General features: G+C 35.2%; 1 protein-coding gene across 9 annotated transcripts in view; it reads left to right on the top strand.

The window, feature by feature from the left end:
• The window catches only part of Ccnt2 (cyclin T2), a 34,637-nt gene extending 19,910 nt beyond the window's left edge, over positions 1 to 14,727 (top strand). For 4 of the 9 annotated variants that reach the window (XM_090342899.1, XM_090342897.1, XM_090342902.1 and 1 more), the window contains 5 exons: positions 1,076 to 1,138; positions 4,719 to 4,764; positions 6,241 to 6,404; positions 9,798 to 9,868; positions 10,353 to 14,727. In XM_090342899.1, the coding sequence (XP_090199025.1) occupies positions 1,076 to 1,138; positions 4,719 to 4,764; positions 6,241 to 6,404; positions 9,798 to 9,868; positions 10,353 to 11,777 (1,769 nt within the window). In that variant the 3' untranslated portion in view covers positions 11,778 to 14,727. Of the gene's footprint in view, positions 1 to 1,075; positions 1,139 to 3,161; positions 4,594 to 4,718; positions 5,084 to 6,240; positions 6,405 to 9,797; positions 9,869 to 10,352 lie in introns of those variants that run through there. The other 5 variants (XM_090342903.1, XM_090342900.1, XM_090342905.1 and 2 more) reach the window with 4 other exon arrangements.
• The last annotated feature ends 538 nt before the right edge of the window (positions 14,728 to 15,265 follow it).

Genomic DNA, 15,265 nt, shown 5'->3' with positions numbered 1-15,265 from the left:
TCTCAAGTCCTTTTGTGCCCGGCCGGCTTTCAACCTTAATCCTCAGATCTCAGCCTCCTGAGTAGCTAGGATTACAGGCGTGAGCCACCATGCCCAGCTTGTATGACATATTCTTTTTTTATTAAAGAATTTATTAACATTGATTTTTACTTCATATTTCAAATAACATGTTTAACAAACAAGTATAGTTATTAATGGAATATACTTGAAAGCTCACTGATTTAAGGCTGTGTTGCTTTTTTTGTTGTTAGTGCTCATAGGGTTTGAATTCAGGACCTGGGCCGCTGTGCCTGAGCTCTTTTGTTCAAAGCTAGTGCTCTACCACTTTGAGCCATAGCACCGCTTCCAGTTTTTGAGTGGTTAATTGGAGATAAAGAGGCTCACAGGGACTTTTCTGCCCAGGCTGGCTTTGAACTGCAGTCCTCAGATCTCAGCCTCCTGCGGAGCTAAGATTAGAGGTGTGAGCCACTGGCACCCAGATAAAAACCTTTGTTCTTACACGTAATATAAAACTGAAAAGACTATATGTAAATATCACCTAAAGTTTATTTCTGCCACTGTCGCCTAACAATTATACTTATGAAGGAATTTTTACATCTTCTAGGAGAAAACTTCAGTATTAAATAAGTTATATTTCCTGCTTAAACTATGGAATCAGCTTAATATTGATTGTTAATGTGACTGCATTGTTTTGATGTGTTTTTGACTTGAGGACAGTCCCCAATTATGAATTTTGAATAAAATCTTTGATCTTTAGGTATTTTTGTCTATTTCCTTCATTGACACATTGTTTTTGTCTGTTTTTGTATCAATACTGGGGCTTGAACTTAGGGCTTTTCTCTCTGATGGCGTTTTTGCTCAAGCCTGGAAATCCTCTTGAGCCACACTTTCAGTTCGCTTCATTGTACATTGAGACATTGTACTTGAGAATAAATTTACATTCTTAGCTGTAATGAGCATGCTACTGTTTAATAAAAAGAATAATAAAGGCTATATTATTTACCATTGTGTGGTAAATGGTATTTCATACTTATAGTAGTAGTAAGTAGTTGGAGGAAAATGCTTATCATTTCAGGTTTTGAAATCACCATTGAACACCCCCACACAGATGTAGTGAAATGTACCCAGTTAGTAAGAGGTAAGTAATCTTTGGAACTTTTAAGACAACTATTAATTCTCCTTTTTTTATTGTCTGTAATTTGTTTGGGTATTGTTTTATTCTTTGGGTCTTTTATTAGGTTCTGAAAATATAGCAAATGTTATTTTGAAGTTAATTTTTTTTTCTTTTAGCATTCTATGTTTACCTGTTCATCTATCTGTATTTGTGCACTGGCTTCCCTTCAACCTATATGAGCATCTGCTTAATAAATAAATATCCAGATACTAGCAGTCACTTCCCAAGCACATTTCAATTAAGATTTAAGCCATTAGTGCATAGGTACAGAAAATAATAAACACCCTTTATCTTTAAAAGAATTTTGAGCCAACCTCAAATCTTTCAGGTAAAACCCTTTGTTAGTAAACGTGCCATTTTGGGAAATAGTTTTCCCATTTTTATTTAAATGAAACTGATTTAGTAAAATTTGGGGGCATAACTAAGAATGTGGAAGGTTTTCCTTTTTAATTATAATAGAAAATCTTGACCAGGTGATGGCTCACACCTATAATCCTAGCTACTCAGGAGGCTAAGATCTGAGGATTGCAGTTCAAAGCCAGCCTAGACACTAAAAAGTCCATGAGGTGAGACTCTTTATCTCCAATTAATCACCAGAAAACCAGAAGTGGCACTATGGCTCTAAGGGTAGGGTGGTAACCTTGAGCTGAAGAACTCTGCAACAGCCCAAGGCCAAGGGGTAGAGTATAGAGTTCAAGTCCCACAACCAACCAGAAAAACAAAAGAAAAGAAAATCTTATACTGACATACATATTGAAGTGCTTGTTTGTTAATGACTTGTATAAATAGGGACATGAAATCTTGGTACTATTTTGCTTTACAACATGTAGAATGTATTTTTCTTTTTAACGAATTCATCTGTCATAACTTCCCACATAGTTGCCTATTGGGCTGCTTTTAAATCTGCTTACCTGTTTCCAATTAAATTGTTTATGTATTCATAGCAATTGCGTTGGGACAGCTAGTGTGCCTTTCTTTTTAAAAATAAAATTTTGTGTCGGGCACTGGTGGCTGGTGGCACATGCCTGTAGTTCTACTTACTTAGGAAGCTGAGATCTGAGGATCATCATTCAGAGCCAGCCCAGGCACCCAGAGACTCTTGCCTCCAGTTAACCATTAGAAAACCAAAGCCAGAGTGGGCTGTGAATCAAGGGGTAGGGCGGTAGCCTTGAGCTGCAGAGCTCAGGGACAATGCCCAGGCCCAAAGTTCAAGTCCCACAATCAACTAAATAAATAATGATCAACTAAATAAGTAAGTAATTAAATAAAATTTTGTGTTTTTACACTACTACTACTACCATGTAGCTAAAAGTTCAGTGGCTGAAATTTCTGACAATCATGTTATTAGTGTTAATCTAAGTTTTCTCATTTTAATCATTCTGATTTAATTTTACACCAACATAATCTTATTTGCATTAAAAAAAAGCAAGTTGTAGTCTGATAACTAATAACTACAGTGTCCTTGTTCAAGTAGACTTTTCTTTAAAATGTGATGTAAAGCCAGCATGGTGGTACACACCTATAATCCTAGCTACTCTGGAGGCTGAGATCTGAGGATCAAGGTTTTTTAAGCCAATCCAGGCACAAAAGGACCTGTGACTCTTTATCTCCACTTAACTTCCAGAAAATGGGAAATGGGGCTTGGCTCAAGGGTAAGGTGATAGATAGCCTGGAGCTAAAGAGCTCAGGGACAACCCCCAGGCTGAGTTGAAGCCCCATGACCCACCAAAAAAAAAATCTCAATTTAATATATTTGACCCTATAAACCCACATTACTAAATCTTTATAAGCTAGAATATTTTATGATGATCCCTTTTATTCATGACTATATGAATATCTTTTGTAACACAGCCTTATCCCTAATATTACAGGTTTATATAGTAACTAGTTATAGATGCTGAAATCAGAAAAATAGCTTAGTTTTGTCTTCCTAAGCCAAGCTTATTCAAAAGCAATATAAAGTCATGAAATTCACCTAATAAGGAATGATATTAAAAGAAAATATTTGTATATTTTTTAATTACTTGAATTACCTTAAATTGAAAATAAAATTGGATTTTAAAATCAAACTGCAAATTTGATACAACATCCAAAACAAGCATTTCAAACTGATTTGTTTATTTCATTTGTCTAACACATCAGGTAACTACAGTACCTCTCCTTTTAAGAACATTCAAAGTGTTTGATGTCTTTTTTTTTCTTTACTCTGTTACAATTTTCAGCTAACAAAAGAACATTTTTCCCTCTGTTTCTTTGTTGATGAGTGACTTAATAGATTATTGAGTTAGTTTGAGTCCTAGGTGAAAACATAGACCAGTTAATCTTTTTTCTTTTTGTATATGTTTTTATGGGTTTTTTTTTCAGAGATGGGTAAATTGTTATCTGTAAAGTCCTCCTCCCTCCACCATAGATTAGACAGTTGATACTGTACTAGTTTGCTACAGAATTGAGTTGTCATTTTACAAGGGACCTTTCATTTCTGTGATTTCTCCTTCCCTCTCCACCAGGAAAGAATGCAATATTTAAGTCATACTGCCTCCAAGACATCTGATGCTTTGACACTCTTCTTTAGCACAACTCTGCCAAACTCAAATCCCTTTTGTAAAACCTTTATGTTGATGATCCACATGGGGCCTCAGGGATTACAGGTGCCATGACTAAAAAATAGGATGGGAAAGGAATTTGAGGCCTGATAATAGAGAGATGGGTAGAACTGAAGTGAACTGATTCTAGGAGAACAATGATAACAAATGTTGGAGGACAGGGAAACAATATATCTTCTGTTAGAAGAATACCAGCCAGGAGAATGGGTGGAAAGATTATTTTCAATGTCGTAAGAAACTAGTTAAATATTACTTTTCTGTTGGGGATAGTGTTGAAGCATTTTAATTTCTCTGAGAATACTTGTATTTTTTTCCTACTGTAACTGGAATATATAAATTAAAAGAAAAAAATAAAGTGAGTTACCTATATCTGCACTTGTAGTATGTTTCTAGGTTGTCCTGTTGAGCTTAAAAACGTGATGAAGTCCTGAGCAGTTTGTGCTAAGTTGGGGGTTGGGATTGTTTTGTTTAATTCTAATGGAAGTATTTAAGACATCTTAATATACTGCCAGTATTAATTAAGTCTGGCAGGCAACTCTTTGTGTTTCGTATTGGACTTCAAAAATCTTTTCTTGTTCTCCTTTTTGTTTTTTTTTTCTTTTTTCTTTTTTTTAATCCAGGAGAAAGCTTTATTTCAACTTTTAGCTGACTAGATGCTTAACTTAGTAACAAGTTTAGCCCTTGTAACTGGCTAGCTAAAAGCAAATCGGCTTGTTTCTCAGATCTTTGGGGGATAGCAAGAAACATTTGAGTGAATGTTGTTGAAGATTTTCAGTAGTATAGAAACTGATGGCGCTCTTGTGATATTTGTAAGTAGTAAGTAAAATTTACTTTTTGTGTACAAATCTTTGAAGTTTTGTTGTGTTGAGAACTTTTTGATTGTAACATGTTTGAGCTCATAGTCTTGTCTTCCTTTTTTTTTTTTCCCCCTTTTCTTACAGCAAGCAAGGATTTGGCACAGACATCCTATTTCATGGCTACCAACAGGTTGTTATCCTGACCCTCTTTGTTGCACTGTTGTAGCACACTATAGCTTCCTTTAATGCAGGGTCCCCTCAATGTGTCTCTTACCCTTGTTGCAACAGGAGACTGGACCATCTACTGTGGTGGTACCTTCCTGTTTGCTTTGCGGTGTATTGTACAAGGGACTTTGGGCACAGAGGGGTTAAATGCACAATGTGAAGTGTAGTGTTGCTTTCTGATGACATATTCTCGATTTGTGAGTGCATAAGTCTAAAATTGGTAGCCTGAATAACAGCTAAAGATTACAAAGAGCTAAACTTAACGTAGAAATTCGAGCAACTTGGTAAGTATAAAGCTATTTCTAGTTTACAATTAATAGTTAAATGACAATTTTTTAAATTTCACATTGATCCAGTAACTTTAATATATACTTAAAGGTTTTTTTTAATAAATAAAACTTACATAATTTAGGGTTCTTTTTTCTAGATAATATTCACAAGCAGCAAAGTCCTATCCGTTCTTATCAGTCAGTTGTATGAATAGTTTTTTACTTTAAAAAAAAAACAAACCTTACTTCCTTTCAGTTTATATGAAGCAGACAACATGTTTGTGACTATTCAGTAAACGTTTCATCATTTCTGAAACTGAATTGGAAGAATAATCTTAAGGAATATTTAATGTCTCATATAATTATGAGAGATTTATATTTTTTAAGTGAGTCCATTGTTAGAAGACCAAACTAGCTTTCTGTGGTCCTTAATTTATATGGCACTGACAAATTTCATTTAAAATTTTGGATTAGTAAATAAAAGCACATTTGCTTGGATTTAGCTTCTGTCACTAGGTATTTTGAGAGTGAGGGAAGAATTTTTAAAACTTTGGTTAAAAAGCTAGCCGATGGCATGGTAAATACACAATTTCCTGAAACAGTGGGAGTAAAAGGTAGTATTTTTGCAGTATTTAGCCACTTTGAACCCTGGTGTTTGGCTAAAGGTAAGTTCTCTTTATGCCCTTGGAAAAAAGTTTTACATAGGTAATGGTAAAATCTCTGAATTGCTAACAAGTCTAGTATGATCCTTGATTATAATGTGACATTGAAATTGCAGTTTATTTTAGTCTTTTTTTAAAATTTTTGCTATGATAAAAGAATACCACAAAAGTTTATAGTGTTACATTTTGTATATAATGATTATTATGAATATACTGTCTTCCTCTCCTTTTACATAGTACTTTTAATTAAAACAAACAAGGGTATTTTGTAAATAGTTATATTGATAATATATGTATTATGGGAAGTGGCTGAGATGTTTCATAAGCTGGGATTTTCTTAAAATTATATTACTGTTATAATTTGATAAAATTAGATTATATATTCTAGACTTGAAGAAAATTTTTTCTCTATAATTTTATTCTTGTTTTAATCTTACTGGCAAATATTTTTCTTTGTTTTACATATTTGAATTTCTATGGCTCTTCATTTTCAAACCTGCTGAACAACAGTCTGCATCTTACCACCTTCTGTCTTCAGTACAAACCAACAGTGATAGCATGTGTATGCATTCATTTGGCTTGCAAATGGTCCAATTGGGAGATTCCCGTGTCAACTGATGGAAAACATTGGTGGGAATATGTGGATCCTACAGTTACTCTTGAGTTATTAGATGGTAAGTAAGGAGAAGAAATCCTTCCTTATATTAAACTTTTTATAATGGAAAAGCCCTATGTGTGGGACAACTATTCACCTGAATAGTTGTCAGTTCTCCTGTGGAATTGGAGACTGGCATATCTTTAAAGTGTTTGTTGGCCATAAGGTTTTTGTTGAAACTAAAACTACCATTATAGCTGAAATGAAGCCACAAATCATTTGTAAGTAAACCATGGAGTTGTATTCCAGTGTAACATTGTTTCTAAAAACAGGTAGCAAGTGTGGGTGTTGGTGGTTCACACCTGTAATCTTAGCTATACAAGAGGCTGAGATCTTAGGATCACAGTTCAAAGCCAGCCATCGCTGAAAAGTCAACTCTTTATCTCCAATTTACCACCAGAAAACTGGAAGTGATGTTGTAGGGCTATGGCTCAAAATGGTAGCTTAAGCAAAAGAGCTCAGGAACATCGAACAGTTCCTGAGTTCAGTCCCACAACAAAAAGGTGACAAACCATATTTGACTAACTGGTCATAATTTGCGTACACCTACTCTAAAGTAATACTTCTTTGTTAGATTCCTTTTGTTTCTCCCAGAACACATTACTGTTGGTAATGTTACATATATTGTCAAGTTTTTTTTGTTGTTTTTGCCAGTTCTGGGCTGGAGCTCAGGGCCTGAGCACTGTCCTTGGACTTTCTCAAGGCTAGAGCTCTACCACTTAAGCCTCAGCACCACTTCTGGCTTTTTTCTACGAATGTGGTACCGAGGAATCGAACCCGGGTCTTCATGCATGCTAGGCAAGCACTCAACTACTAGGCCGAACTCCCGGCCATATTGTCAAGTTTTTACAGGTTGTCCAGAGGACATTTAATTTCAGTGGGTGGAAATGACATCTTTTTTTTAAAAGTGCATATTTTTTTTTTCATTCTTGACTTGAACTCAGGGCCTGAGCACTATTCTCAAGAGCTCTACCACTTGAGCCACAGCACCATTTCTGCATTTTTCTACGTATGTTGTACTGAGGAATCGAGCCTGGGTCTTCAGGCATGCTGAGCAAGCATTGTGTCACTAGGCCAAACTCCTGGCACAACAAGTGGGTTTTTTTTCACCTGTTTTTATTTTTCCTGTAGCTTGAAAATGAGGTTACCTGAGTAGCCAATGATTAAGACCTTGAATTTTAAAAATAATTTATATCCATAATGTGGAAATAAAACACAGCAAAAAGTAGGTTTCCGGGGCCACCCGGCAGCAAACCAGGGTTCGCAGATTGGGGTTCCTGAAATAGGGGGCAAGGACTAGGAAAAAAATAGAAGAGAGACAGACACACCGGGTCCGGGATGTCTGCAGTCCAGGTAAAGACTGCCCCGTTTCTTTTCCACTCCAGCTTCTTCCCTTCTTGAGACCCTGGGAACTTCCAGGTGTTACATTCATATGGTAAATCTCAGGTCATTTAAACAGAATAAGGCCAGAAAACAATAAGACAATAAAGCCATTGTCTGATACAAATCAAGGTACAGTTTGATTCCACTCTGGCTCCCAACAGTAGGTTATCTTTTTCCTGCTTTTAGGTGAAAGCTTGGGGGGAGGTGATATTTTGTGAGTTTGATTTGGCCGTGTTTTTGTGTATGACATAATAGGAGCTATCTAAATATCCCTCCACTTCATTTCTGAAAAGACTCAAGTTAGTTTTTTTGTTTGAAAAACAATGGAATATGAATCTTGAACATTTTAACAAGTGCCATCCTGTGACGTCAGTGCATATAATCAACTTATTTACATTAATAGATTGAGCAATTCTTCCTCTGCTATAAAATTCAGTAAGAGTAGAATATTTAAGAAAAACCAGTGTGCATTTCCTGTTTGACAATTAAGATTAAGAAATTGAATCAAAACAATTTTTTCATTACTGTTGGATCCAAAAGTATCTTATATTTGCTGTATTTACTAGTGTTAGGTAAAAAATTATTCTTTTCAAATAAGGAAGTAGATTGCTCAAACTCATAACCTGGAGCATGGCCTAGTGGTAGAGTGCTTGCCTAGCATCCACAAAGCCCGAAGTTTAATTCCCCAGTACCACATACAGAAAAAGCTGGGAGTGGTGCTGTGGAAAAACACTCGCCTTGAGAAAGCCCAAGGACAGTGCCCAGCCCCTAAATTCAAGCCCTAATACTAGCCAAAAAAAAAAAGTTCTGACTACAGTACTCATGAAATTGCCAAGGAAGTTACACATCTTGTAAAATTAAGATTTGGGTTTATGGAGTGATTGTTAGCACATTTATTTTAATAGTCTTAATTTTGGATAGTTAGGCATGTGACTTTTTTTTGTTGGGGTAATGTATAGAGGAGTAAGTAAATCTAGTTTATTGACAAAGATCCTTCCTGGTATTGTGATGCACGTGCCACAAAGCATATTCTAACTCAGTTGATGAATATTTGTCTTTAAATTATCAGTAATTACTGATAAAACTATTTTAGGTTAGCAGACTTACATACTATAACCTTATGGAAGTAAGTCAATAACTATACTCCTAAACTTAGAAAATTGACCATGGTAACTTGCTAGTATTGTTAAAGTATGAGTGTTGGTGGAAGAACTTTTTAACTCCTATTTGACCTTTACCCAGTCCCAGTTGCTGTTGTTAATATCTTACATACCAGTGTATGACTATTAAAGCCAGAAAACTAATATTGATACAAAACTGTCAATCAGATTTGTGTTTAGTCTGTTTTGGTCTGTGATATTTTTCTTTTATGATCTTAACGTTTGAAGTCATTGGTAAGGCTTTTGACAAAGCCTTTCCCAGTTTGGGTTTGTTGGATATGTTCTTGTAATTGAAGTGTTAAGCATTTTTAGCAAGAATAGCTACAGAAGTAGGTCCTACCCTGCTTAACATATCAGAGAACAGCGTAGTACATCATGCTCATACATCTTCCCACTAGTGTTTGTTAATCAGCTAGTTGTATTATTGCTGAATTTTCCCACTGTACAAGTACTCTCTTCATAATTAATAACTTACCTTAATGAAAATATATTGAGATACACGTGTCCTCATTCTTTTGTTTACTAATTTTAAAGACTCCATTAATGGATTTTTCCCTCATCAAACACTATTGTTTCTTATGTAATAGAGACTATTTTTGAGGGGCTATTTTTATTGCTACTGAATTTTCCAGAGATTCTAAGTAAGCAAATAAAATTGGGTGGCGAGTATTCTTGCAAAAAAGAACTCAGTTTTCCAAATACCAGTCTGTCTACGTCCATATATGATAGTGTTGATATAGAAGGTTAATAATTAAGGAGATAGGATTTTAAGATCCCTTTTTAATAGTGCCCACTTGAGAGAAATTTAAATCCTAAAGGCACTTCTAAGTTTCTAAATTCTAAGTTTTAAATTTAAATTTTATTTTTAGAGCTAACACATGAGTTTCTACAAATATTGGAGAAAACGCCTAGTAGGTTGAAGAGGATTCGAAACTGGAGGGTAAGAGAATTGGCAGGATTTAACAGAATATCAGTTTGTCATTTAGCAATTATATAGCAAACCAGTTTGAATTATGTGGTTAAATTGTCTGCTTTCCAGTATCCCCATATAAATACAGTATACCATAAACTACATATATTCAATTTATTCAGCTATTGTTTTCAGTGGACTATATATACTGCATTATGCATTTTATATTTAATTCTTAGAGTGACTGTGGTAGAAGTATTGTCTTTGTTTTACAAATGAGGAAGTTTACAAATTACATTACTATCTCAAATACTGGGTTAGGGTTAATTGTATCTAACTCAAAAATCAACTTATAGCCTTCTATTATTCTTCTAAATGAGACATTCATTTGTGATAACATAAAATCCTGAAACCAGGTGATTTTTATTTCCATTTACTTAATACAGAATTTTTACTAAAAGTTTGTATTAAATCTCTTTGCTGTCATTGTTTCTTTTGTGTTTCATTTAAATAGGCTACTCAGGCGGCTCAGAAACCAAAAGTAGATGGACAAGTATCAGAGACACCACTTCTTGGTTCGTCTTTGGTCCAGAATTCCATTTTAGTAGATAGTGTCACTGGTGTGCCTACAAACCCAAGTTTTCAGAAACCTTCTACATCAACATTTCCTCCACCAGTACCTCTAAATTCAGGAAATGTTTCTGTTCAGGACAGCCGTACTTCTGATAATTTGTCAGTGCTAGCAACGGGAATGCCCAGTACCTCATATGGTTTGTCATCTCACCAAGAATGGCCTCAGCATCAAGAATCCGCAAGGACAGAGCCAATATATTCACAGAAACAGGAAGCATCTTTGTCTAGTAGCCAATACAACATCAACTTCCAGCAGGGACCTTCTATATCACTGCATTCAGGGTTGCATCACAGACCTGACAAAGTACCTGATCATTCTTCTGCAAAGCAAGACTATACTCACAAAGCAGGGAGCAGTAAACACCATGGGCCAATTCCTGCTACTCCCGGAGTAATTCCTCATAAAATGTCTTTAGATAAATACAGAGAAAAGCGTAAGCTAGAAACTCTTGATCTCGATGTAAGGGATCATTATATAACTGCCCAGGTAGAACAGCAACACAAACATGTGCAATCACAGGCAGCCAGCAGCAGTTCTGTAACTTCTCCCATTAAAATGAAAATTCCCATCACAAATACTGAAAAGACTGAAAAGTACATGGCAGAGAAGAAGGAAAAAAGTGGATCACTGAAATTAAGAATTCCAATACCACCTACTGATAAAGGTACCAGTAAAGAGGAACTGAAAATGAAGATTAAAGTTTCATCCTCAGAAAGACACAGCTCTTCTGATGAGGGCAGTGGGAAGAGCAAGCATTCAAGCCCACATATTAGCAGAGACCATAAAGAAAAGCATAAAGAACATCCTGCAAACCGCCACCATGTCAGTGGCCACAAGCATTCCCATTTGCATGTTGGCAGCAGCAGTGGCAGTAAACACAGTGCTGATGGAATACCACCTACTGTTTTGAGGAGTCCCGTTGGCCTGAGCAGTGATGGCATTTCCTCTAGTTCCAGTTCTTCAAGAAAGAAGCTGCATATCAATGATGCCTCTTACAACCATCACTCCAAAATGAGCAAAAGTTCCAAAAGTTCAGGTAGTTCATCTAGTTCTTCCTCCTCTGTTAAGCAGTATATATCCTCTCACAACTCTGTTTTTAACCATCCCTTACCCCCTCCTCCCCCTGTCACATACCAGGTGGGCTACGGACATCTCAGCACCCTCGTGAAACTGGACAAGAAACCAGTGGAGACCAACGGTCCTGATGCCAATCACGAGTACAGTACAAACAGCCAGCATATGGACTACAAAGACACATTCGACATGCTGGACTCGCTGTTAAGTGCCCAAGGAATGAATATGTAATCATTTGTTTAGGTCAATTTTTCCTTTACTTTTTTAATTTAAAAGTGGTTAGAATGGAAAACTTCCTCCTGATCTGGCAGTGGTAACACATGCTTTTGCTACCACTGCTTCAATATTTGTAAGTGCTGCTTTACTCGTCATTCTGAAAAGAAGAGATTATAGTAAACAAGTCTTTATCTCCACATATGATAGTGTTATAAATACTGTAAAAGCATGGAAGGTGCAAAACGCAGTATTTCTACAATTGCAGCTGAGAACATTAGGATGAATGGCTGGCTGCTTCTAGGAATATAAAATGCGTCAAGCATTCATTATTTATAATTTGAATACTGTAGCTGTTTTTTGTTGTTGCTTGGCTTTGAATGAGTGTAAATTGTTTTCTTTTGTGTATTTATATGTGTATGTATGATTTGCATGTTTCAATGATAAAGGGATAAAACAGTATACTGACAACTGTTTACAAGAAAGTGGAGAAAAAATGTACATACATTTTTGTATGTTTAGATATTACCATAAATACTCAGGATTGGAGCTGCTTGTAAGTATAACAATATACAGAATAACTTTATTTTCTCTTGTCAGAGTCCATCACTAATCTAAAAGGTGGCACTTTTTCATGTTAACCTTAAACTCTAGGCCTTACTGGAAGCCACTGAAGGGGAACACTTCACTACCAGATGGGTATATAGTGCCTGAGGTAGTCTTATGCACTACAAGGCACTCCAATTCTGCCTTCAGAGTTTCTGGCCAGATTGACTAATGAAATAGCCCCTAATATTCTGAAGGATTGAAGAGGAAAAAAATAAAAGTTTACATACTCTTGATGTGAAGTGCATTTAAATATTGTTGGCCTGTTACAGTACCATTTACAACTGTTAATGATGGTTATGTGGATTACTGTGATTTAAAAACTAAATTTACAAAAGCATACATAGTAAATTAGTCAATTTTCTTTAAAGAACTTAAACACTACATCTAATAGTAAGCTGAGATTGCTTCCTTTAGCATTCACAATAGCACCATATTTTTTTAATATACTCCTCCCCTGAGGTGTGTTTGCATTGTGATGCCATATTTCTTTTTCAGGTAAATACAGTCTTCCTTATAAAAATGAAAATAAACCTATGCTCTCGATTCTTTTATATTCTAATAAATAAAAATAAAAGATCACTGACTGTGCATTGTACCTGTATTTATAGCTTATGGTTGTTATCAGGAAGTTTTTTTTTTTCTTTTAAAGAAAAAAAGCTAACCTCCAGGCAGACCACTAGTGGAGGGTTCTACATTTGTTTGCACATCTCAGTGTATTCCTGTTGAGGTAAAGTTTGCACAGTCATCTGACTCCTGATCCAACAATAGGCTTTAACTTGTGTAAATTTTAGTTTATATGCCAGTAGTGTGGCTCTTGTTTATCAGTTAATCTTGAATTTTTTTTTTCCCTGTGGTAAACCTTCAAGCTGTTGAGTATCTTTAAGATGGGCTGGATTCAACTTTGGTTGAACTGAAGACTATCTTAATTTTTCCTCTGTGTATATGAGCTATTTTGTTACAAAGCCACTGGTATGTGCACAATTGTAATTTTATTCAAGTATATTGTGGTTGTAAATATTAGAGGTTTGAACTTGTGATCTATTTTTATTTAGCAGTTACTTAAGTTGCCAGTAGCTTTATAATTTTTTAAGATAATTGTTCATTACTTTGTCAATGTTATTTGAACTTGGCTTACTAGGAGCCTCTTTATAGGGACTTTGCCTAGGTAGCATGTCCTCACATTTTTTCTTGTCTTGCATAACATTAGTAATCTGTCCTTATATGTAACTTCGTTGCTCTGTGTAGCATAATATTGTATCCATAAACATGGTAATTTTGATACAGTTATACGTTTACCATGGTACATAATCCAAGGACTAGTATAGAATTAAGCTGAGTGCAAGATGAGGGAGGGAAGGGTTTTGTTCTTGGTAATTTAGATGTGAAACCTCCACAGAGCTATCATGTAAAACGATATAGGGTGGTTGTGCTACTGTATAATGGGGGGGAGGGGTAATACCAAGAATTTTAATAAGATTTTGTAAAGAATATCCAGAAAAGTAGTGAACTTATTTTCAGTATGACATAGAAGACAATGTGAATATTTAAGGTCTGTGACTATAGTTAAACTTCACTAAGAATTTGCCGAATTGTTTTGAGATGTGGGAATAAAGGTAATCTTGTCGAATCTTTATTGGTGCTAATGATGGACAGTTTAAAAAAAAAGATAGCTAGTGTACGTTGTTATGGTCAGTACTTATTAGTACTTCCAAAACTGAATTTGAAATGCTATGTATTCACTTTTCACTCTGTAAATGTAATTCTTTACAATGACTATTTATTAAAGGGCAGCCAGTTGTGACTTTTACAGGATTGTGTGAGCTATTCAAACTCTTTAACCTCTGAACAGGATATTAAGCTTCCAGAACCACAGTGGGATAAATGCAGAATCCTTTTAAAGTTTCATTTTCAAAAAGAAAAACCCTTCTAATTCATATCACCATGAATTCATTTTAACCATCTTATTTGCATAAAATAGTTCATCTGTCTGGTCCCATTAGACTCTACCAAAGAAAAAGACTCAGATGATGAATGGACATTATTAATATGAGTCTTGTAAGCAGCCATAAATAAACCAAAATAGTATCAAATTTAGGTATGAAATTCCACATGTGCAAAGTACTGTTAAGGTGATAACATTTTTGGTGAGTTTTTTTAATATTTGAAGTATTAAAAAACATTATCTTTAAAACATCCTATAAAAGAGTGATTCATTTTTAAGTTGTGTTTTCCCTGTACCATATATTTGTTAGCCTTATTATGCAGAAGCACATTGCAAACAAAGCCCTCACTTCTACCTCTTTCAACTAATTTTCCAATACTTATCTGTGTCCTCTAAATAGTTGCCTTAGCTGCTTTAAAGTATGATGTTTTCAGAACCAAAGCTATCAGCCATTTGTTTAAAGAAATACTCTCAAAGGACTGCTTTACAAAATTGGTGGCCATATCCTTTACCCTAACCTGAAGTTTTTGTTTTTTTAACCTATCATGATGTGTGGTTTCTTGAGAAATGTCATGATAGAATGCTGATACTTGTGCCAACAGATTATTATGGTATAAGAATTCTTATCTATCCTTTTGTCCTGCCCTCTTTGAACTGAAGACGTGACTTGTTTGTGGTCTACTTCAGAGACCAGCTTAGAATGTTTTTTGTTCCTTCAAATTCCTTGCCTTAAAACATTTTAAGCATATTTTCTTTTATATCTGAGAATTTAAATTGCTAATTTTTGTTCTTGACCAACCTTAGTAATAAACCTCTAATTAAGTCTACATGAGTAGTGCATGATTGAGTAGGTATATTAGGCTTTTGCATTTTTTGAAATGGAGAACCCTTTTAGGGAAATGGTTACATCCATAAATAGAAAAAGAAAATTTCTGAAGTTTTGATTGATTTTTGG

Source organism: Megascapheus bottae, chromosome 12 (genome assembly GCF_031878675.1).
Source record: "Megascapheus bottae isolate mThoBot1 chromosome 12, mThoBot2.hap1, whole genome shotgun sequence".
In the NCBI taxonomy this organism is placed as follows: domain Eukaryota; kingdom Metazoa; phylum Chordata; class Mammalia; order Rodentia; family Geomyidae; genus Megascapheus; species Megascapheus bottae.
The sequence above is the reverse complement of the archived record's forward strand: the minus strand, read 5'-3'. Positions and strand labels throughout refer to the sequence as shown.